The sequence below is a fragment of the Triturus cristatus genome, chromosome 8 (genome assembly GCF_964204655.1).
Source record: "Triturus cristatus chromosome 8, aTriCri1.1, whole genome shotgun sequence".
Taxonomy (NCBI): Eukaryota; Metazoa; Chordata; class Amphibia; order Caudata; family Salamandridae; genus Triturus; species Triturus cristatus.
The window spans coordinates 36726220-36751281 of NC_140591.1; the positions used below are offsets into that span (position 1 = coordinate 36726220).

Sequence of the window (25062 nt, forward strand, 5' to 3'; positions counted from 1 at the left end):
TGAAACACTCACTGGATTGTGGTCACAAAAGGACTCCTCGGTTTCCCAATCTCAGTAATACAGGGGGAAAAAAGGGGCCGAAACAAAGAGAAAATATACAAAGGTCTTGCATCCTCTTCCTGTAAAGGTAGGGTTGATATCTCTTGTAAGCGGGGACATCTTCTCCAATTAGAATACTAAGTTAAATTCATTTAACAAGGCATTTAAATGTGTACCCTGCTGATCGTGTTCCAGGTGCATATCAGGCATAAGAAAGAATTTTGCGGTATGAACCCCGTATGTCCTTGGGTCTCCACACAAATTAATATTAAAATCGTCAGCAACCATAATATTTGCCCTAGCCATTTTGGAGCCTTTCAAATCTCTTAAGTACCTGGAGTTTGAATGTTACAGACCTCTTGCGAGCGGGATTTCGCATTCTAAAAGTTCAGCAATTACAACTTGCTTAGGCCCATGCTAGAAAATAATAAAGCCTGCAAGGTAGGAACTTCTGCAGATAACACCTCAAACCTCTGCTTAGAAACAAAAATAGTCAGCCCTCCCTTAGGTCTGCCAGCCTGTGACAGAGACGCAGGGAAGAAAAGGTCTTGCCACTCTCTGATGAATGTCATTCACTTTTGGTCCCTGAACTTGTCCACTAGACTAGCAATGTTCCAACTAATGAATTTGCACGCCTTAATATTAGAGTCCAATGTTGCATCAATACACTGAGATGAAGGACCAATAACCACTTATTCTAAATGAGTGTCCCCAGCCAGTCAATCACAAGCATCTAGCTGGGCAAGGGGTCAAATCTGTTAGAAAGATCCATCTCTGGTGGAGCCACATACAGATCAACCTGTGCTGGAACTTGACGTTATGTAGCTTGCCACTGGTTGAGTTGTAAGGTACGGACGGGTGCTCTGTAAAAGAAACCCACTGGGAGGGCCTGAATGGCAGTTACGGGGACACTGGGAGAGGGATGCCACGATAGATGCTAAACTTCTCCCTGCAACATGTGGTCTATTAAAATGTATAACTTCCAGTACCCCTCAAGGTTTTTATCAGCTTTACCTAGCCAGTTTACTCAGCGTACCATATTGATGTGGCCTCCAACACAATTCCCCAGTGCTAAATTCTAGCTCAACCAATGCAGTACTTTGTTCTTCAATTGATAAAAGCTTTCAGAGGTGTCCATCGGAAGAGAAGGCACGTTACCCAAAACTACATAGGGCGTAGCTTCTGGGGGTTCGTTAAGAGTTACAGGTTTGGAAAGGGAGGGTGACAACTCACACCTACGAGACATGTCATCGTGACTCCTGGGTGTAACAACTTGCGTTGGATCTAGGCTCTGGGCACAGCCCCCTCTGGCTGCTCCAGCCCCTATTGATGTTAGGAGAATTGACTTTTCGCTTATCTAGCAAGTACGAGACCCTGCAGTGACAGCGATACCTTGAACCCTTACTAGCTCCATGTCTCTTGCCCTCACTGCATTCTCTGGGGGCTGCATCGTAGTGACAGAAAGAGGACAAGTAAGGACAGGGTTAGGGAAAAGAGCTCCCATGGATTGCGTCAACTGGTTTCGTTTGGAGAGTTCTGCTTCTATTGCTGCTAGGCACTGACATATAGGCGTGCAAGGCTGCAATTATGGTTTCACAGAGGGAAATCATTAAAATTTCCATATTAACCTTCTCGATAAAATGGGGGTCGTTATCCCTATGTCACTGATCCATGTTGACCCTTGGCCAGTGACCTTCAATCTCCTCCTCTTTCCTGTCATTCTAGGGCCCTTTTCCAATTCTTGTTTGAGCAACAGGTTGTGCCAAATTACCAGGGTCGCAGGACCTCACAGACGGGGAAGCTTCCAAAATGGGAGCTACTAGTACAGAACTCTTCCACCCACTATCCAACATGGCTGGTTTTATTGTAGACCCGTGACCCAGATCTAGGGGAGTAGGCATGCACATGCAGGTGGGCTGAGGGGAAAGAGATATTCGGCAAGCAGCCAGTTTGATCTCTTTATCTTTGATACCCATGGCACGTTGCAAAAAGGCATTCATGGTGGTTACTGTGCTGATGGGAGCCTTAGAAACACCATCAGGAGTCTTGTGTTTGCCTATAGTCAATGTTCAGACTTGACCAATCTACAGTCCAATCACCCAGAATTTGACTCATGAGTTTTGCTACTGAATGAGCCCCCTGCTCCGAGGGGACAAGATTGATAAATCAACCTCTCAAATACTCCCTTCTCTCTCCTCACTCAAGCAGAGAAATTGAAAGGGGCAGAATAATAGGGAACTCTGAGTCAAAAACAGACCACACTTTATGCCAGGTCCTGAAAGGGTAGACAAGCAATTACAAACAGCATGAGCACTAGCAGTACAAAGAGGAAGATGCTACTGGAAAAACTCCTCCTGGCGTACTGGAAAAGGATGATAGGAACGGAAGCATAGACTGTTAGCACCTCTCAAGCAAACACAGTACCACACACTGCCACCCAGGTGGGAGAAAGGAAATGAACCAGCTCAACGCCAGAGACTGGCTGCACCCGTGCACTCTGCCAAGAAAGTAGGGTAGGCCAGTCTCAGCCCAGCCTAGCCCAACCTATCCCGGTCATGCCCATGCATGTTCCACGTTGCTGGACTGCAGAGAGCATCAATAGCCCTAGTGTGGCTGGCCACGCCCCCTTCAGGAATGTGCTGCAGGTGCACCTCCTGGCACAGAGAGAGTTAGGGGATGGAGTCCCCTACCGTATTGGAGGTCCCCGGGCGCCAGAGATGGCTTTTGCTGCCATCAGAAATGCCCCGGAGTATGTCAATTTGAAAGACAAAATCATGATGTTTCTTTGGTGCATTTTGGTGCTTTGCTGTTGCAGACTGTAGGCCTTGCCATCAAAGTGTGATCTGTTTTTTTCAGAAGTGTGAGAACACAGAATAGTAGATGTTATTACAAATTGTCTTTCTCTCCATTTTCGACTTCCAAATGTAAGCCATTGTTTTCAAGAAAGGGCACATTTTGCATAATGCCTTGTAAATCACGATATACCGAATAGCCATAAATTCAGAGTATAAATAACTGCAATCCCTAAAACTAATATCGTGCATTTAAAAAAAAATGCATAGGTTTCCTTCCTGCTGATTGTTTATTCATTAGATTTTATCATATGAAATGGTGCATGGTCAGTACAGAATGAAAAACATATTAAGCTGCAGCTCTGTAGATGGCTCTGGATATCGTATGTTTATGAACGCCCCAAAAAACACAATATATCCTGCTGACCAGGTCCAATCATGCGTTTCTCATCTATTTACCCTGCAAACCGAATGTAGGTAGAAACCACAAAGGATTAAAATGACTACAACTTAGAAAATTGCAAAAACTGGAACGCAATGTGTTTTGTAACTCTGCCTGTTCATGAGAGCTGGGAAGAAGGTGATCATAGCACAGCAAAACATTTGTTTGAAATGTTTGGAGAGAAAAATTTCTTCCCGTTTTTTAAAATAAATACATTTTAATTGTTTACATTTCGTTGGTTCCCACAAGGGGATATGCACACCTTGCGTACTTTTAGAATCCCCAACATGTGGGGAAAAAGGATGCAAATGAGGCCTGGATACCTTTCTTGGAAGAAAAGTAATGAAGGCTTAAGTTGAACCTGCCCCAAACATCAAACAAGCATTTACAATGCAATGGTCTCGGCAATATTATAGGTAGAGCTATTGGTATTGCTCATTATTTTTTTATCATTATTGTATCCCTAAATAAATGGCATTGTCATTTCTATTGGCATTAGCTTTTTTTTTTTTGCATATGTGATACCTATTGCATTAGCAGAGAGAGAGTGAGGTAGTGAGATAGAGAGAGTGAGGTATTGAAATAGAGAGTGAGGTAGTGAGAGAGAGTGAGGTAGATAGAGAGTGAGGTAGTGAGATAGAGAGTGGGGTAGATAGAGAGTCGAAAAAGAAACAGCATAGTTGGGAGTTCTCTTTAATAATAAGAATCGATTTCTAGCCAAATTAACCCTTTTTGCAACATTAATCAATGTTCTAATAATGTATACTTTGCAGTGTGTATGCAGTTCTGGGATGAAAGTTAATAGCTCACCATTCTATATTAGGACTTTAAGTTATAAATGGTAAGTAACAGAAGGATTTCTCTTTTGAAAGCAGTAATCTGTTTACATCATATGCACCCTGTAATCTACTTAGTACACGTTCTATTAACCCTCTGCACTAACTTCATATGAGTCAAAACCTCAACTATACAAAATGCTGCTCGCTCTCCCGGAAGATAATTAATCACACGAGTTTTCTTGACATTTAAGTGAGGCCTGGTAAATGCCGGCGGAAAGAAACGCTGCAGCAGGTGCTTCAAAAGTTTAATAAACTTTTGAACACGGCGCCGCCAGGAAGCCAGCACCCGGTGTGGTGGCACCCGTCGCACAAACGCAGAGTCGAAAAAGAAACAGCATAGTTGGGAGTTCTCTTTAATAATACGAATTGATTTCAAGCCAAATTAACCGTTTTTGCAGCATTTATCAATTTTCTAATAATGTTTACTTTGCAGTGTGTATGCAGTTCTGGGATGAAAGTTAATAGCTCACCATTCTATATTGGGACTTTAAGTTATAAATGGTAAGTAACAGAAGGATGTCTCTTTTGAAAGCAGTAATCTGTTTACATCATATGCACCCTGTAATCTACTTAGTGCACGTTCTATTAACCCTCTGCACTAACTTCATACGAGTCAAAACCTCAACTATACAAAATGCTACTCGCTCTCTCGGAAGATAATTAATCACACGAGTTCCTAAGGAATCTAGCTGACCACACTGTATCCTAGTGCCTCTAATGCACCACACTGCACCGCACCCTGGAGGCACTTGCCTACCACGTCGCACTCCCTTCCTGGGACATGAACTCTTTACAAAACTTTGTGGCCCAGGGGCGGTTATGCACCACACTGCACTGCATTATCATAGCCCTGATCCACATTACACTGCATGATACTGCACTAGACATTGAAGAGACTAACTCACAAAACTGCAGAATCTGACTCACTAAATCATACGAAAGTATAACAGCATCACAGCCATCCTGAGGGGCCCGCACCAGCCATCCCTCCAGGCCTGCGGTCTACCACCAACTGTGAGTCACCGAGAAAGCAGCAAAAACAAGCACGAGCGCACAACAAAGAAATGCCCTCACCTCGGCGGAGGAGGCCAGGCATCGATCGCTGCACAGGACACTGCTTCCTCTCATATTTTGAAGGACATGTCAGCGAATGGATTGGTTAACCTTGGATTTTTTTTATCTAGAAAACCCATTAGCAGTAGAAGTAGCAATTATTTTATTAGGTAATCATGTCATTGCAGAGGATTTTGGAGCAAACAACCGGTGGCAGTCGTATTACAGCGATGCATCGGTGATAATTATAATAATAATACAAATATGAAAAGAAGCAGGGCGTGAGGGACTGTGAATAGTATGTTTTGTCATGAAAATAGCTACAGGGAGACGTGATTGGAGAACTCACTGACAGAGATGCACCCGCAGTTCAAATAAAAAAAAAAATAACAACAAAACAAAAACAAGAGTGATAATAATATCGACATGATGAAAATAAACCGAGCGTGGGGCATTGCTATAGTAGTATTGGCAGTAAATAACGCACCTACCGTTAACATGAAGCGCAGAGAATAAGCACCACTTTGAGGAGGCCCCGGGCATGCAGTGCAGACCACAATGACTGCACAGTGCTTAAAATACTATTCTAATATTGATCTGAAGCCGGGAAAAAGAATAGATCCCGGATCGGCATATACACTAAAATAGTTGACGTGGGCCAATTGCGTTCTTGGTTGAAAGAAGCCAGATTCTCTCTTGCTGAGACAACAGAAAGCTCTTCCAAACAGAGCTTTGTAAACAAGTCAGAGCAACACGCATCGCGCAAAAGTGAAACCACAATGCAAAAGTAAACAGACGGCTGACTTTGCTAAAGCCGAATGGAAAGAGAAAAGCAAAACGATCATCGGTGGCAGACGAGACAAACAAACAAGGAAAATACCTTACAAATAACGCACAACAGCAAAAAAAGATCCTCACAGCCAGAGAACAATCGTCACAGCTAGAGAACAGCAAAACAATGGCGGCTGGAAGAATCGTAACTTTTTCGGATTCGGGGGCGTGTTCCTGCTGTTCTAAAAGGGCGTGGCTAAAAAGTGGAAAGAACAGCAAGGAACACGCCCCCGAATCTGAAAAAGACGGAGCCTATTTGGAGGGACGGCTCTCTCCTCCAATGGCGGGCCTCCGTTTAGGAAGCCAGCCAATGGAGGAGAAGCAAAAAGAGAGGCGGGCTAAATAGCCACTCTAGGAAACATTAAATCTTCCGACTTCCGGTTCTGCCTTCGGCAGACCGGTAGTCCTCGACCTAAACAGGGACATTAAACAAGCATTTACAATGCAATGGTCTCGGCAATATTATAGGTAGAGCTATTGGTATTGCTCATTATTTTTTTATCATTTTTGTACCCCTAAATAAATGGCATTGTCATTTCTATTGGCATTAGTTTTTTTTTTGCATATGTGATACCTATTGCATTAGCAGAGAGAGAGTGAGGTAGTGAGATAGAGAGAGCGTGAGGTATTGAGAGAGAGAGTGAGGTAGTGAGAGAGTGAGGTAGATAGAGTGAGGTAGTGAAAGAGTGAGTTAGTGAGTGAGGTATTTTCTGACGTAGTGAGATAGAAACAGTGAGTGATGTTGTGAGATGGCGAAAGATTGAGGTAGTGAAAGAGAGAGTGGGGTAGTGAGGGATGTTGTGAGGTATTAAGATAGAAACAGAGTGATGTAGTGAAGTAGTGAGATAGAGTGATGTAGTGAAAGAGTGAGTGTAAGTGACTTTGTGTATTTGAGAGAGAGAGAGTGAGGTAGTGAGATAGAGTGAATTAGTGAGTTAGAAAGAGAGTGAATTAGCGAGGTAGTGAGAGAGTGATGTAGTGAAGTCTTGAGAGAGTGTGTTGTGATATAGTGAGGTAGTGAGAGTGAGATAGAAATAGATCATAATAGATGTTCTTATTACCTAAGAGCCATTTTATTGACATGGCTGGGATTCGAACCACTACCCCTAATAGGAGCTCCACTCAGTGACCTATTTTAGAGGTTTAAGAAAATACCTGATCATTTTCAACAGATTTAGGTCCGTTCCAGGCCTATTTTCACAGACCTGGTGACGAGAGGCACATTTGGCAGGCCCCGGCTGGAGGTGTGAAGCCCTTCTGCGTGCTGGGAAAGTGACACCTCCGCGGGGAGAGGAGGCCTGCCGTTCCTGCATGTGCCCCCGACGTGTGAACGCCGACGCCCCGGCTCACTTGTGCTACCCGTGTGAAGAGCATTTGTAAGAGACACACTTTTTCACGCCTGGCCAGATGGGCAGCTTCTGCCAGCCGTGGTTCCCAGGCCTGAGGGGAGGGGTGGTGCGGTTTCATCCAGCAGCGATCGCGCTCTTCAGCGTGCTCCATTGTGGGGGCACGTGGACCGCACCTCTGTAGGACCCCAGACCCACGCTTGGATATTAGCAAAACATCTGCACTGCAACCTCGACATATGCACACAACCGAAGTCGTGCTGACAACACCGACCCAGAAGCCCGGGTGGAAATCATCAACAAAAAGTGATTTCCGGAAACACGTCACAATTTCCAAACGCCAGCACCAACTATGTTGGTCCCACAGGGAGGGGTGGGGGTGATAGAGGTCTCAACAGCCGTCCCTGCCACGATTGGACGTACCAAGGGTTACAGATATGAATAGTGCAGCAAACGCAGTAGCACCAGGACCCCCAGGTCTGTGAGTCCAATTGCCTCGATGTAAGGATGTAAGCAGTACCTAGCATACCTGCTGAGAGCCCCCTTAGGCCTAAGACTTATGCCATGCATATATGTTGGACGCCAGAACTCAGTAGCACGTCCATTTTGCATGGGCCACATGCACCAGAGCCCACTTGATGTTGAGCAAAGTAGTAACAGAATAAAACTACCTTCCTAAATCTGAGCAGAGTGCTTTTAATGCAAAGCCACTAGACAGCGACAGTTTGTAGATTTATATAGAGTGGCTCATCACCCGTGAGGGTGTCCAGGCGCTGTCCACGGGTATGGGGAAATTAAGTGATGTGCCCAGAATCACAGGATGTTGTGGCAGGACTCGAACCCGGGACCCCATCTCCCGAGTTGGCAGCTCTGCCCGCTGGCCACAACCTTCCCACAGGGGTCTCTTGTCTGTTCAGGGGTGTAGTAAGGGTGCCAAGGGTCACACTACACAAATAGGGAGAATAGCTCCCCAAACACTATGGTTGTATAGTAAAATACAGCCATAATTCGGTTGCTCCGAGGCGTAAATGCCTCTGCACCTGCTGCACTATTGTCGGCTAAGCCCCTGTGACTGGATATCTAAAAGTGCGCGCGTGCCCTGATCACTCGCCAGCTTTTCACTCGGTGTCCACAGCTGGACCTTCGCAGATTAGGAGATTAGGGCAGTGCTTTTCACTCTCCGAACCACCAGAGGGGGAAGAGGTTAGATTGAAAGCCCTCCCCGAAAACACCTGCTGGTCACTGTCTATGGCCGCTTTTCCACCAAACCTCCCCCAAGCCAAGAACTCCCCAGTTTTCAAAGTGTCTTTTGGGATGAGGTGAAACTCGCCAAAAATAGGGTAACCAGGACCCACCTCACTGATGCACGAGGTCTGCCTGTCATGGATAGATCTCACAGTAAATGAACGCTATTTACCCCTCTGCTGCGTTTAAAGGCCCCTAATAAATATTGCACGCGCCCCCCACCCCCAACCACCCGCAGAGTTCCGGCACGCAAGCCCTCAAACCGGTTGGCCCGGCTGCGAAAGAGAGAGCAAACCCAACGGTTCTCGCCGTGTAGATTCTATCTCCTCTTTCCTAGACCCGCGGCGGACATTTTAATTACAGGCTGACGTTTTACGCTGTTCAAGGCGGGAAACGAGAATGGAGCCCACAACCTCCTGAAAGCATGAATGCAGGAGGGAGGTGCAGGAACTCTGTAGGCCTCCCTGCTACCCTGCGGGGTCTGAAGGAAGATGGCACTTGGGACTGTTTTCGCTCTCCGGGAGACGCGCTCTGAAGCCCTCGGGCGCCCCCGAGATGATCTATACACGCTGGGAACGCTGGACACGCTGGGACCACAGGAATAAGGCAGAGCAAAAGGCAAGCACACCACTGCCTTTCTCCGAGGCAAAGCAGAAATGCCTCGGAGAAACGCAGTGGCGGTTTCAGATTCGGGGGCGTGTTTCTTTTTCTCTCCTCTTGCCATTGGCAGGAGGAGAGAAAAACACGCCTAAAAAGGGCGTTGCTAAAAAGTGGAAAGAACACCAAAAAACACGCCCCCGAATCTGAAAAAGACGGAGCCTATTTGGAGGGACGGCTCTCTCCTCCAATAGCTGGCCTCCGTTTAGGAAGCCAGCCAATGGAGGAGAAGCTAAAAGAGAGGCGGGCTAAATAGCCACTCTAGAAAACATTAAATCTTCCGACTTCCGGTTCTGCCTTCGGCAGACCGGTAGTCCTCGACCTAAAAAAGGGTCAGCACTAGTGTAGTGTAGTTCCTATATTCCGGATAGGCTCTGCGCATTGGAATAACATACACTATAGATTTGACATAGGACTAAGGTCAGTATATCTCTATCGAGTATATGAAACTTAATTACTTGTGTGTGCCAGCTAACTCAGAGGTCACTAGAAACTTCTCGAAATTACAAGAAGGGATTAGTCTCTGACAACCGCATAAACATGGCAACTTTGTTTCCCTTTGGAATCGGAACAGTCTCAGAATCGTGGAAACAATAGATAACAGTTTCACTCAGTCAATCGTGCATGCTTCGTTTCTACAAAGTTGCACAGAAATAGAGAGATGGGCGTTTTCAATAAAAGGGTTTATTGAACAGTCTTATTTCTCGTGCAAGAGATATGAATTTCTACAATCGTAAGACAGACTGCAAAGTACAATATGTACGAGGTTAGCAGCAAGATAAAATAGTACTCAATCAATCAATCAGTCAGTCATTTGTAAAACGCACTACATACCCGCAAGGGTCTCAAGGCGCTGGAGGGGGGCCACTACTGATCGAACAGCCAGGTCTTGAGTGTCCTCCTGAAGGTCAGCAGGTCCTGGGTCTGTCGTAGGCTCATTGGGAGGGTGTTCCATGTCTTGGCGGCGAGGTGGGAGTAGGATCTCCCGCCGGTGGTTGTTCTTCGGATGCGCGGGACGGTGGCTAGTGAGAGGACGGCAGAGCGTAGCTGGTGGTTGGGGATGTAGAAGGAGAATCGTCTGTTGAGGTAGGCTGAGCCGGTCTTGTGGAGTGCCTTGTGCGCGTGGATGAGGAGCTTGAAGGATTTCCTCTTGTTGACGGGGAGCCAGTACAGGTTTCTCAGGTGGGGGTGATGTGGCCGTGGCGTGGTACTGCCTGCTGTCTGATGGTGTCCTGGCTACAGACGTGTGAGAGCCACAAGATGAGTCGGGTGCTGGTTGTGATGGCTTTGTAAATGATGCAAGTGATATTGAGGATGGTGCAAGCCAGCCAGGGAGCTATTTGATTTTCTTCAGGATAGGGGTGATGTGATCATATTTCTTCAGGTCCTAGATAAAACGTGCTGCTTTGTCTATAATGCCTTTAAGGAGTGCCAGTGCAGAGTTTGGGAGGCCGTGGAGCATGATGTTACCGCATCCAGATGAGTGAGTACGAGGGGTTGAATGGAAATTCTGAAGCTGTTTTCTGGAAGAAACCATTTAATTTTCTCAAGAAGAGAGAGCTGCTACCCTGCAGCCTTTGTTTTTTTGGCAATGAGTTTCTTCAGGATAAGGCCAAAGTCCAGTGTTGTAATCTATGAAACAAAATCAGTTCCTTGGTATTTTATAAGCAACAGGAAGTTTTGGTTTTTGAAAAAATGTTTGTCACAAGCCAAGATACTTTGTTGGATTGTCATGTATTCAATTTATACAACTGAGAAGCCCTAGCACAAAAATCTGTCTGTGGTACCAACCGGTGCATAACGCCTTTTCCTTAAAAACAAGTAGAAAAAATTGCATACATTGTTTTTCTCTGCTTTTGGCACCAATACAATGTGCTGTTCTCATTCTACAAGTCACATCATTTCTTCACTTAAAAAGGGCGTTCATCGTTGGTGGGGCATGGGGATGGGACTTAATTTCTTAATCCCATGCCCGTGTGCTCAGTGATGAACACCGAGCACATTGATAAGTAGCTAAATGTAGGCATAACATTATATTTCACTGCAAGGCTTTGAAGCGCCCTCTGTTGGACTCTCCAGAAAAAAGGAAATTCCAGTTCGAGTCTCCACAGCAGACAGTCAAAATTTCTTGCAACTTCAATTCACAAACTGCTCTGCAACTCCTTATTGTAGTGTGTTTACCCTGGTTAAGAGTTTACTTCACTGATAGGTCTGTAAAGTCTGGACCTTACAATAACAGGGTTTATATTTATATCACTAATCTCTATTGTTATGTGCAAGTACCCTTTTTACTGCTGTTGCTCAAAAATGCTATCCCTCCAGAAGTAATTAGGTCACTTGCATAGACAGCCCATTCAGCAGTTCTTTAAATATTTTTGCTTAAGCCATGAAGCTCTTATTTCTCAATCATTGTTTTCCACACCTTGTGAATCTCTAGTTGCACATGCTGCTATTTCATGATTTTTTTTAACTCTCTATGACTGAATATTACTGGGAAAGCTGACAGGGGAGCTTTTTTTTGCAGTGTCTTCACAGACCGTAAGCCTTTGCATGGCAAGCAGCCCAAAAAAATGCCTTTAATGTTTACTGCAGCTGAAAATATTTTCTTGTGTGCTTGCTGATGGTGAATTAGAATTGAAAGCCAAGTGAGAAGGTTATATTCTTTGATACAAAATTAGGTATTAAAAATGAAATAACTTGTTCCCATATCCAATACAATAGTAGGTTTTAGTTTTTTTTCCACCACCAACGACCATTAGGTCAGGAGAGCTCCTCCCTTACGCAATGCAGTGTATGTTGTTTCATCCTGAAGCTAATCTCTGATGCAAAGTTAGACTCAATTATGCAATAAATTACTTTCCATAGGCACTGAGTGTGTATGTTTTTTCACATGTGTGCATCTGTTGATGGATTTCCAGAAACACTGATTTAATAGAGCTCTTTCTACAGTCTCTCCAGGTGTATTCTTTTCTCCCCGTGTGTTCACTGATGGCTCTTTAGATGTGCTCATTGACTGAGGCTACTTCCACCTGTTTGGTTTTATAGAAGTGTGTTTGTTTATGTCTCTTTAGGTGTATAAATTGAGTAAAGCTCTTTCCACATTCACTGCATGAATATGGCTTTTCCCCGGTGTGTGTTCGATGATGAGTCTTTAAAGTTGATGCTTTATTGAAATTCTTTCCACATTCACAACATGTGTATGGTTTTTCACCAGTGTGTGTTCTCTGATGATTTTTTAGGGCTGCTGATTGACTAAAGCTCTTTCCACATTCATTGCATGTATATGGTTTTTCCCCTGTGTGTGTTCGCTGATGAGACTTTAGATTTGATATTGTATTAAAATCCCTTCCACATTCACAGCATGTGTATGGTTTTTCCCCTGTGTGTGTCCGCTGATGGTTCTTTAGGAGTGTTAAGTAAGAAAAGCTCTTTTTACATTCACTGCATGGGTAAGGTTTTTCACCTGTGTGTGTTCGCTCATGGCTCTTTAGATGCACCAATTGCTTAAAGCTCTTACCACATTCATTGCATGTGTATGGTTTTCCCCCTGTGTGTATCCAATGATGGTACTTTAGGCTTGTTAAATAAGGAAAGCACTTTCCACATTCACTGCATATGTATGGTTTTTCACCAGTATGTGTTCGCTGATGGCTCTTTAGGTTTGCAAAGTGAGTAAAGCTCTTTCCACATTCACAGCATTTATATGGTTTTTCCCCAGTGTGTGTTAGTTTATGTCTATTCAGGTGTGTAGATTGAGTAAAGCTCTTTTCACATTGACTGCATGCATATGGTTTCTCCCCTGTGTGTATTCGCTGATGAGCCTTTAGAGTTGATGTTGCACTAAAATTCTTTCCACATTCAGAGCATAAGTATGGTTTTTCCCATGTGTGTGCTCGCTGATGTTTCTTCAGCATTGTTGATGTAGTAAAGCTCTTTCCACATTCATTGCATGCAAATTGTTTTTCACCTGTGTTTGTCCACTGATGGTACTTTAGGCTTGCTAAGTGATCAAAGCTCTTTCCACATTCACTGCATGTGTATGATTTTTCCCGTGTGTGTGCTCTCTGATGACTCTTAAGATTTCCAGAATGAGCAAAGCTCTTTCCACATTCACTGCATTTGTATGGTTTTTCACCTGTGTGTTTGCGCTGATGCCTCTTGAGCTGTAATGAGTCAGTAAAGCTATTTCCACATTCACTGCATGTGAATGGCTTTTCCCCAGTGTGTGTTCGCTGATGGCTCTGTAGAGACCGTAACTGAATAAAGCTCTTGCCACATTCACTGCATGTGTATGTTTTTTTTCCTGTGTGTGTTCTCTGATGTCTCTTTAGGGATGTTGAGTCACTGTAGCTCTTTCCACATTCACTGCATGTGTATGATTTCCCCCCCTTGTGTGCTCTCCGATGACTCTCAAGATTTCCAGCATGAGCAAAGCTCTTTTCACAATCATCGCATTTGTATGGTTTTTCCTCTATGTGGGTTCGCTGATGCCGTTTTAGTTGTGTACCCCGAGTAAAGCTCTTTACACATTCACTGTATGCATTTGATGGTCCTCCTGTAGATGTTTCATAATCATCCCCTTGAACTGATGTTGCATTATAACTCATCTTTCTTTCAATGCATCTGAATGTTTTTGATCTTTGTGGTTGCTGTTGGCAAAGTATCGTGGATACCCTTTCTCACCAAAACGTCTGTGTAGTTTTTCTTCTGTTATTGTTTGTGAGAGGACTTTTAGCTGTGATGCTTGATGAATGGACTTCCCAAAGTCACTCTGCCTTTATGAGCTGTCTCCTGCTTGCTGATACTGCTTCAGTATCAAGTTGAAACCAAAGCTAACCCTTTGTTTGCTGTGTATGTATGATGTTTCTCCAGTGTTTAAGGTCCATGGGTCAGTCACATTTTGGCATGCACATCAAAGGGGTGAAAGTGACTGTTGCTGAACTTCTAACAATGCTAACGGACTGTGGTTGCTGAAATACTGAAAATTTAATGACATTCACTACATATACGTGGTATTTCCAACAGGTGTGTTTTGTACCTTTAAATATAATGTTGAATGGTGACTAGAATCCTTGCCAATCCGTATGCTGTTTCTGCTGAGGTATGAATCTTCGATCTTGATTAATCATTTTTAAATAACTGAGCAAAGAATAAACATCATTGCTGACTAACTACGTATTGCAATTGATTGATTAACTTGGGATTTCTAAAGTGCAACAGCTAACCAAAGTTTGCCCGAGCTCTAGTAACAACAGTAATTCTAATACGGAAAAGGAATTAACAACTGATTAGATTTCCCTGGAAAAAGTCAGACGCTGTTTCAGAAAGGAAAGCAAGTTAATGCCAAGTCTGAATTCCATTAGAAAGGGAGTCCTTAGGGAGGGTACAAGAAACCTGTACGATCTATCTCCTTGCCTAGAAAGATTGACTCTTTTTATAGTTGCTAAAAGTTTATTTTCAGAGCAAAGGTTTCTCCTACGAACATAATTCTGGATTTTACAGCTAAGTTATGATGATCCCGTATCATGATAGGCTTTGTGGGCGATACATAAGAGAAGAGTTGGCCTAATGGCTAGAGCAGTCGTCCTTGAATCTGGGGAACTGGGTTCGAGTCTCGGCAACAACGCTGAACATCCTGTGATTCTGGGCAAATCACTTAATCTCCCCATGCCTAACAAAAAAAATGAATGTGTCCTCATGTAACGCAACTGGTGCTATGTGAAGCGCTCTGATACCAGATACCTTCGGGTCATGTTCGCGCTACATAAAACTCCGTAAAATAAAAAATAAACTTTTTAATAAAAAAAAAACACAAAGTCTTAAACCAAATTCCTTTCTTCACCAGAAGCCAGTGAAGTTTCCCCAGATTCTCGAGGTTAATCTGACATCCGGTCTAGCTGCCGCATTTTGGACAGTTTAAAGCCTTTGCGCAAGATACCGAGGTTAGCCAAAATGTATGACATTTCCACAATCCTATCTCAAGCCAAACAGTGGTCCGATGACAGTATTCCTAGAGGTAATGAGTAGCAGTAGAAAAATTTGAATAGCATATCCAGAAATACATACCAAGTGGAAACAACCTTCTTCATGTGCTTAGTAAAAATTCACTGGCTATTCAAAAGGATTCCCAAAATGTTGGGCTCTTCAATTTGGGCCATTTTTGCCACACATGCAAGCAAAGTATGAACTTCATTGCCAAGTCTGTGCATACTAGGATACTGTTCTGCATTGGAAGTAGCTGAAATATTCTATTATTGTAAACTTCAGTCGTTTGCCTCACGATTAATGTGTTGCACACATTTGATCTTTTTTTGTGGTTCATAAGGTATAGTGCAACAGATTGTATGATGGACTAAAGCCAAAGCATGGTTCTTATCGTGTTCGATAGTCAGCACACCCTTTAATAAAGAATGTCCAGTGCAATTACTGATGCTGTAATTTGAAACTATGCAGATCTTAGGGGTAATGCGGCATGGTAGTTCTCTGATTCTTGGAGCGACTAGATTCTCTCTTGATGCAAGTTGTAGCATTTCTTCATGTGTGAGTTCTTCTGTCTCTTACTGTGCTGTTCGGTTTCTGGTGTCATCTTTGTTCTTCTTCATCGTATTACGTATTTATGACTCTGCTCTCTGTGGAAATAAAAAGAATTGTTATCACTAAATGTATAGGATGCATATAGAACACAGCGTGGTAAAGGGCATAACTAATTTCGATTAAATGTACACTAAGTCTGATGACATTTATGTTACTGTAATAATCACAGCCACTGTACAGATTTTCAGTTATTTGTTGTATTGCTCACTTTGCCCCTAAAGACTGAAACCATCCTTATACAAACATGTCTTGATCTTGCTCGATTGAGAACAGTGAAGCTCAAACTGCAAGGCAAACGTCACACTGAACAAGAACAAATGCAACTCAAGACGGATTTCGATATTCAAGTTCCTTGTAAACAACATGCATCCTGAATTTTATGTCACAGCAAGAACATTATTGAAGAAATTTTTACATTGGTGTGCCTACAAGTAACCCAAGAATAACAAAATCATGAAAAACAAAACAATAATGCATATAAAACAAAATACAACATGTTTGTTTGAAAAACAGTATCATGCTCAAGACAAAACCGTAACCCAGGGACAATGTCCTTTTAAGGTCACAGCTTACCAGATAGTGCAGCTGTCTGGTAAGCTAAAGACATCTTGGGGACTTCCAGAAAGTTGACCTAGGAATCCATCCGCCCATTATTTACCACTAGCTTTGTAACTCAAATTTTTTGGCTTTTTGAGGTTTTTTTTTCCTGTAGGCTCTCCAGGAACAATTAGTCTCCCTCGTTGCCCAAACCATGTTTACTCTATTCTTCCACAAACTCAATTTCTCTAAATGGGCCTTTAAATCTTGTTCTTGCCACATTAGCTGTCCGTTCAAAGACAGAGGTCAAACGTCAAGCTGTCTTCCAGGGAGCTTGGTATTTTTTTTTTTCCTTTCTCTGACTTCAAAGTGAGAGGACAATCATGCGGGCTAGGAAGGCTGTACAAAGTTATTTTTTTTCAAGCACACAACAGCATTTAAATGTTTGTAAATGAATTGTGCGGATGATCAAATCAGTACACTAGGGGATGACTTTTCCACACATTGTTTGTGTGCTACATAATCTTTATTATTAAAACTGTATGTGAGTGCAAATATAATTAAAGCAATCACAAGGAAATGATTGACGGAGCGCTGAAACTTTTCAGACACTCACCCCCAGTCACAGATCTGGGTCGAATCCATCATCGTTCTTTAGCTCACTTCGCCACCCTAGTTCAGACCCAGCCATATGCAAATCAGTCTTGACCCTGTGCCTCATATTAACTGTCCAGACCGAACTGCCAAGCCAGGTCTTCCCTGGACCAGAAAACAAGCATCCTGGGACTGGTTTTGGGGTAAGACCCCTCATCAGCCTGGCTAGCTTGAATCCAGTGGCAAAGTGATCAAGGGACCCATGTCTAGGCATACCCTGACAACTTAGGGCGAACAAAACAAACAAAAGGAGATGATGGACGGAGTGCTGAAACTTTTCAGACACTCACCCCCAGTCACACTGAGGTGGTGAAGTGAGCTAAAGAACGATGATCGATTCAACCCAGATCTGTGACGGGGGGAGAGTGTCTAAAAAGTTTCAGCGCTCCGTCCATCATCTCCTTGTGTTTGCTTTGTTCTCTCTAAGTTGGTAGGGTCTGATCTACTCTGCACCACCACACTCTACTCTGAAACAATTTACTCTATGCCACTTAACTCTACTCTGCCTTACTCTTTGCCACAGCGCATGAGACCAGCGTTACTCACGCAGCGGGACCGCTGACCGGGTGCCTCTGTCGGGGGTTTGCCACGCTGCCGGACCATCGCAGCCACAGCCACAGCGACCAGGGGAGACTACAATCCCCGTGAGCCTCAGCTTCTGACGCCACTTCCGCCGCCAGCGCGCCCGGAGGCGCTTGAAAAGCGGCAGCTCCCTCAGTGGAGTGGGGGGCTTTGCCACAGCGCATGAGACCAGCGTTACTCACGCAGCGGGACCACTGACCGGGTGCCTCTGTCGGGGGTTTGCCACGCTGCCGGACCATCGCAGCCACAGCCACAGCGACCAGGGGAGACTACAATCCCCGTGAGCCTCAGATTCTGACGCCACTTCCGCAGCCAGCGCGCCCGGAGGCGCTTGAAAAGCGGCAGCTCCCTCAGTGGAGTGGGGGGCTTTGCCACAGCGCATGAGACCAGCGTTACTCACGCAGCGGGACCGCTGACCAGGTGCCTCTGTCGGGGGTTTGCCACGCTGCCGGACCATCGCAGCCACAGCCACAGCGACCAGGGGAGACTACAATCCGCGTGAGCCTCAGCTTCTGACGCCACTTCCGCCGCCAGCGCGCCCGGAGGCGCTTGAAAAGCGGCAGCTCCCTCAGTGGAGTGGGGGGCTTTGCCACAGCGCATGAGACCAGCGTTACTCACGCAGCGGGACCGCTGACCGGGTGCCTCTGTCGGGGGTTTGCCACGCTGCCGGACCATCGCAGCCACAGCCACAGCGACCAGGGGAGACTACAATCCCCGTGAGCCTCAGCTTCTGACGCCACTTCCGCCGCCAGCACGCCCGGAGGCGTTTGAAAAGCGGCAGCTTCCTCCACGTCGCGGGACGTGGGCGGGCGCCGCCGGGCTAAGCCCGGGCAAAGGGCGGGCCCTCTGAGGCCCTCAGAGGTCAACAGTGGTCGGGCGCGCCACCCACCTAAGCTGAAATTACAGGAAACATCAGGTGAGAGAGACGACATGTCTGTCAGGGGGAAGCGCTCCGTAAATCAAACTGGCAAGCCGGCAGTGGTACATCCCATTACACCTTCATCTTTAGAAAGTATGTTGGACAATGCTTTCAACATGGTTGCCAATGAGATTGCGAGCACAGAGAGACGGATGTCATTGGAGCTCCTACGTGCACACTGTGAGCCCCGGGACTCTAGTACAGAACACAACGTACCTTTATCCCCAATTGTTACAGTCACTAAGCCCAACACGCCTCACCCACCATCTACTACCCTTGGGGGGGAAGGCGACACTATTATTCTTGATTCCCAACTTGACGCCACTGAATACGTCCCTATCTCTCATGTATCCCCGAAAACCAAACCCGCCGGAGGAAAAAGGAAAAGAGGCCCTCCAAAATCGTCAACTAACAAAAGGAGACCAGTAATATGCAATAAGGACCAACCCACACCACAGAGTATGTGGACCAGAGGGAAGCAAAAAACAACAGGGGGCAGTAGTGTCATGACTGAACAAGCGCATTTGGCCGAAGGACCCTTGGATATTACCCCTCCTAGAAATGGTATAAATTGCACATGCACACAGACTGATCCTGTTAGTGAAAGTACCACACTAAAGAAGTCAAATGTGAATCTTATGGAAACCATTGTGGACACCATTTTTAAACAGTTAGAATGTCAAATGATCAAACAGTTTAATAATATTTTTAAAAGATTGGATCGCATCGAAACTTTGATAAAGAATGAAGATGTAAAAAGGAAGGGGGCTATTAGTCTAGATTTAATAAGGGGTGAGCGCTTTTTGAAAGATCTAGAAGCTGCCGATAGGGGCATTTTGAGTGAAGGGCCAAATGCCTCTAGTAAAGCAACTATCTCCAATACTGCACCCAAAAGCGTCAATGAAGGGAGAAATCACATTTTAAAAACCCCCCCGCATACCCTGACAGCAGTCACAGAACCAATACGTCCCATTAGTTCGGCCAGCAATATGTTAAAGGATGCTCCCACCCTGCCAGCCACAGGGAGGAAGGTACCTACTAACATTGGATCAGATAAGGGCCAAACAACCACTACAAGGCCAATAATGCACTCAGGGCCTGTCCTCCATCTGCCCCCCGACGCCTGCCCTTATGTAATAATTTTGGCAGGCGTACCTCAGTTAAGGGAGGGACAGAGCGAGTCATGGATGCAGTTAAATAACAAATGCTTAGACTGGCTATCCAGACACAAAGGGGTAGGCGCTAACATTATGAGAGAAATTCTGACCACTCGGCGGGTGAGCTGGGTTGGGTTACTACCTAAGAATATAGAAGGGGATTGCATTGTCATCAATTTTAGAAACACCTCTACAGTTAAATTTATCCTTGGTAGTATTAACATGTGTTTTCCCCCCCCTACTGACATAACTTCTCTGCCTTTGGGCTATTTCTATAGACCCCATCATAGATTATCCAGCCCTATTTTTTCACCTTTTCCTTTACATAATAGGTACAGTGCACGGTCTGATCTGGGTACTATGGACTGACCATCAACCACCTCCCCAGATTCAGTGAACAGGAATTACTTTAATACATTTGGCCTAGCAGGGGATCCATTTTTGGATCCAACTATAGTGATCGCTAATGCCACTCAGGTGCATAAGGGCAATAGTTATGTTTCCACCCCGGTAACATCCATTGACAACTTGACAATCCTGAGTTGGAATATAGCAGGTCTAAATGCTAAAGTAACAAATGGGGACTGGGTGGACTGGGTCTCCAAAATTGACATCTTGATGTTCCAAGAAACTTGGTGCACTATTCCTCTACTTTTTGATGGATACAGTTGTTTTAACCAAATCGTACCAATCCCTGGTTCGGGTAGACCCAGTGGGGGACTATCCATATGGGTCAAAATAGGTGCAGATGTTAAAATTGAACCGCTGGAAACACACGATAGGAACTTCCAGGCATTGCTCTATATTAGTGGTGTTAGAATATGTTTAATACATTTTTATAATAATGATTTTAAAACGCATCCCAATATGAATTTTATAAGGCTGTTTAATTTTATTGATGATATTATTGAAGGACAAAAGTGCGGTAAACTTGATGGGATATGTGTAGGAGGAGATTTCAATGCACATATTCACCGTCAAACTCCTCCCTGTAAAAGAGGTAAAGAATTATCTGACCATCTGGCCACAAGGGACTTAATCAATGTTATGGAAAAGGCAAACATTATGGAAAATATTTGCCCTGTGGCTACTTATGTCGGGCATGGGAGTGCATCTACAATTGATTATGTATTCATGACCTCTGCGCTTGTGGATCTTTTACTAGAGGCCACAGTAGCTAGGTCTGTACACAGTGACCATCACCCGATTTTATCCACTCTCAAACTTCCTCACAAAAAGGTGAAGCGGACAGAAATAGGGGCAAAATACTTAGTCGCGTCGACGGACAAACTCAGGGTGGTCTGGAAGGGGATTGATAACAAGGGGGTGTTAGCTCGAGTTATAAAATCACATCCCAGATTAGTATTTACCTGCCTATCTTCCGAGTGCCCTGACCATGCGATTGTCGAAGCATTCACGGAGCTGTGTAAGACCATAAAAAAGGAGATACCTAAGCCAGTTCTAATTAATACCAATACTAACCCTAGATGGTTTGATAATTCCTGCTCCAGAGCAAATAGAGATTTGAGAGCTGCCCTAAAAGCTGATCCACCCGATCAAGCTTTGGTGAGGTCCCTGAGGTCTAGTTACAAACGCACCTTAAGAATACGATCCGAAGAGCTTCTAAAAACTCACTGGGAATCACTTGTACGTACTGCAGCGATGAAGGATGTTGCAGGGTTCTGGAGCGAGGTGAAGAACCTGAAATCACTTGGCTCAAACATCACTCCCATAAACTGCAGCATATCAGAGGAGGTATGGATGAAGCACTTCACAAATATTTATATGGCATCGACTCTTCCTATTGAAAACTGCCAACCCTTTAAGTTTCCGAACATTTCTATAACAGAAGTGGAGGATGCAATTCTTCAAAGCGCAGGAAACAAAGCGCCAGGGCCTGATGGAGTATCCATTGATTTAATAAAATCGGAGCCTGACCTTTGGGCCCCACTACTGTGCAATGTTTTTAATAATTTATCTACTACCTCATTGCCCGATTCCTGGTCTAATAGCACCATCGTACCTATTTTTAAAAAAGGCAATAGACTCGACCCTGGCAGTTATCGCCCAATATCACTAATCGATAATACATTGAAGATTTTGGGCAGGATCATCTTTAACAAAATCAGTACTTGGGCCGAAGAAAACAAAATTTTACACCCATGTCAGTTAGGTTTTAGAAACAATGTTGGGACGGTTGACCAGTGCTTTAACCTAAACTTAGTTTTAGATAAATATATTATAGCAAAAAAATCCCCACTTTACTTAGGTTTTATGGATTTAAGCTCTGCTTTTGATTTTGTCAACCGATCCCGCCTATGGACAGCCTTGCTGAGATATGGTTTGGATGAACCTCTGGTCCAATTCCTGGCCCATCTACATAGTGATCTAAAAGCCTGTGTTCGTATTAATAACGAGCAAGATTTTAATTGGCAGGGGTGTAAGACAGGGTTGTGTCCTGGCTCCCCTGCTTTTTATCTTATATATAAATGAATTAAGCACATCTCTGGGTAAATTAACTACTGATGTCCCGCTCGTCAATGGCAACCCCCTCCCCGTACTTCTTTATGCCGACGATGCGGTACTCATAGGCCGTACACCTAATGCACTCCGCACTTTAATTTCAGGCTTAGTTTCCTATATGGCTGACCTTGACCTATGCACAAATTTCAAAAAATCTTATATAATGTCTTGTGGGCCAAAGAAACATAAAATTCGCCATATTATGTCAGGGAACAATGTTTTAAACAGCACTTGCACTTTCCCTTATTTAGGCCTGCTGTTCTCCGATTTTGGATCCTGGCAACCTCATGTTGCCAGAGGGAGGAACAAACTGGGCAAAGCCATTAATTCTATAATTACTTTACGCCAACCAAAGCACACCGAGGTCATTCCATCACTTCTACAAATTTATAAAACCCAGTGCGTCCCTACAGGAACTTATGGTGCCGAGGTGTGGGGATACTCGAGTTGCACCAATATTCAGATAGAAGAAAATAAATTCTGTAGGAAGGTCCTGGGGGGGGGGGGTTATTTCGGCACCGTCATATGTGTGCCATAGAGAACTGAATCTCCCCTATATAGAGGATTTTATAAAATCAAGACCCGCCTTGTTTTGGTTAAAAATTTGGCGTAACCCAGCTGCTTCACTGACTCGTGACATAATTTCAGATTGCCTAAAAAGTGAGCGGGCAAACTATATTCCTTGGCTTAAAGCGGTACAGATGAGCCTAGTAAGTGTAGAAATGGGGCACCTATTTTCAGCACCCGAAACAATAGATTTATCACATAAGATTACAGTGAAAAGGGCTTTATTTGATCTGTATCGAGTGAATAGAGAAAATACTGAATTCACAAAGCCAGTAATTCTTAGGTATATACCCATACAAGTACCTTGTATTAGGCCACCTAATATGCCCCAAGGCTATCTGCGCAAGAAACTGGGCAGATGGAACAGGAGTTTGCTGTTTAGATTTAGGGATGGGAGTGTGGTAAATTTACTCTGTTTCCCCTTAGGTTACACCCACAATTTGGGAAACTTACTTTGTCCATGTAACCAGGGTGGAAAGCAAAGTTTGCTGCATTTCACACTGTTTTTCGGCTTTTATATAAAATATACCAAACACTTTCTCATTCCCTATTTCAGAGCCAATGCCTTGACGGATTTTAATGAGGCTTTTAGAGTTTTACGGATGCTAAGTACTGACGATGTAATTTACAGAGTTAGTCACTTTCTCCAAATTGCTGTCCGTTCTCGTGCCTCAATGAATACGACCTGAAGCATGCCTATTATCTTGCACATTTTACATACTGCACTTTTGCACAATGGGTGTTCATATACCATAATGAATTTGGCTTGAAAGTTTGTTTATTATTTGCACATTGCATTTTTGTACATTGGGTGTACCCTTAGATGTGCTGACCAATAAGACCCGTTTTTATTGTTTATTGGGATGATTTTATATATTTTAACGGATGTATTTTATAGAGCTCTTTGATGTGAAAAAAATGGATATGGCCTGTTAGACTTAGAAGTATCCTTGCATTATTTGCACACTAATTTTGTATTATCTTGGCTGTATATGAATGTATGAAGCAACTAGCATGTACTTTTATGGATGTTTTTAAATATATCCGAATAAAGATCATTTCATTCATTCATTCTATGCCACTGCACTCTATACCACTTTACTTAAAATGCACTCTATGCCAATCTACTCTGCATCATTTATGCCAACCTACGCCACTGAACTCCATGTACTCTGCATCTCTCCACTCTATGCCACTGCACTCTATGCCATTCTACTCTAATCTACTCTGCATTACTGCACTCTACAATACTATGCTCAATACCACTGCACTCTACACCACGTCCCTCTACTCTGAAACATTCTACCCTGCGCCACTGCAGTCTACGCCACTCTATTCCACTCTGAGCCACTGCGCTGTGCCAATGCAATCAAAACCAATACACTGTATGCCACAACACTCTAAACCAATTTGCTCTGCTGCACTGCACGCCACTATACTCTACGCCACTGCAATCTACGTCACTACTCTGCAGCACTGGACTCTCTACTGCTAAACTTTCTGCCACACTACTTTGCCACTCAAATCTACTGTGCACCACTGCACTCTGACACTGAACTCTACGCCTCTCAACTCCACTCTATGCCAGTGCATTTTACCTCCACCCTACTATACACCACTCCAGTCTAGGCCACTCCACTGTACTCTATGCCACTCCACTCTGCAACACTGTATTCTTTGCCAATGCACTCTACGCCACTCCAGTTCAGGCCACTCTACCCTGTACCACCCCACTCTACGCCACTTCACACTAAAACAATCTACTCTTTGCCACTGCACTTTACAACACTCTACTCCACTCTGTGCCACTCCACTATAATCAACGCTGATCCAGTCTACACCACTGTACTGTATGCCACTGCACTTCATCCTGCACCACTATACCCTGCATCACGCCACTTCACACTGAAACAATCTACTCTAAACAACTGCACTCTACACTATGCAACTGCACTTTAAACCACTGCACTCTATGACAATTCACTCTACACCACTTTACTCAAAACCAATGCACTCTACATCACTGTACCTATGCCAACTACTTTGCTCCACTGCAATTTCCTTGATTATACTCTGCAACATTCTACTCTGCACCACTTTACGGCCCTGTACTCTCTCACTCTACTCTGCATGACTGTACTCTAGGCCATAGCACTCCATGCCACCGCTCTCTACTCTGCACCACTCAACTCTACACCTCTGAACTACTCCACTATATGCCACGTCACTCTATGCCACTCTGCACTACTCCACTCTATGCCACTGCACTCTACACCACTGGAATC

The 25062-nt window shown here is 44.3% G+C and overlaps 1 protein-coding gene across 5 annotated transcripts in view; it reads right to left on the reverse strand.

Annotated features, from left to right (window-relative positions):
• Positions 1 to 9906: 9906 nt before the first annotated feature.
• Positions 9907 to 25062, reverse strand: part of LOC146799907 (uncharacterized) — a 240497-nt gene continuing 225341 nt past the window's right edge. For all 5 annotated transcript variants that reach the window (XM_085620839.1, XM_085620837.1, XM_085620838.1 and 2 more), the window contains one exon: positions 9907 to 15873. In XM_085620839.1, coding sequence (XP_085476965.1) covers positions 12241 to 13851 — 1611 coding nt within the window. In that variant the 5' untranslated portion in view covers positions 13852 to 15873 and the 3' untranslated portion in view covers positions 9907 to 12240. The remainder of the gene's footprint in view (positions 15874 to 25062) is intronic.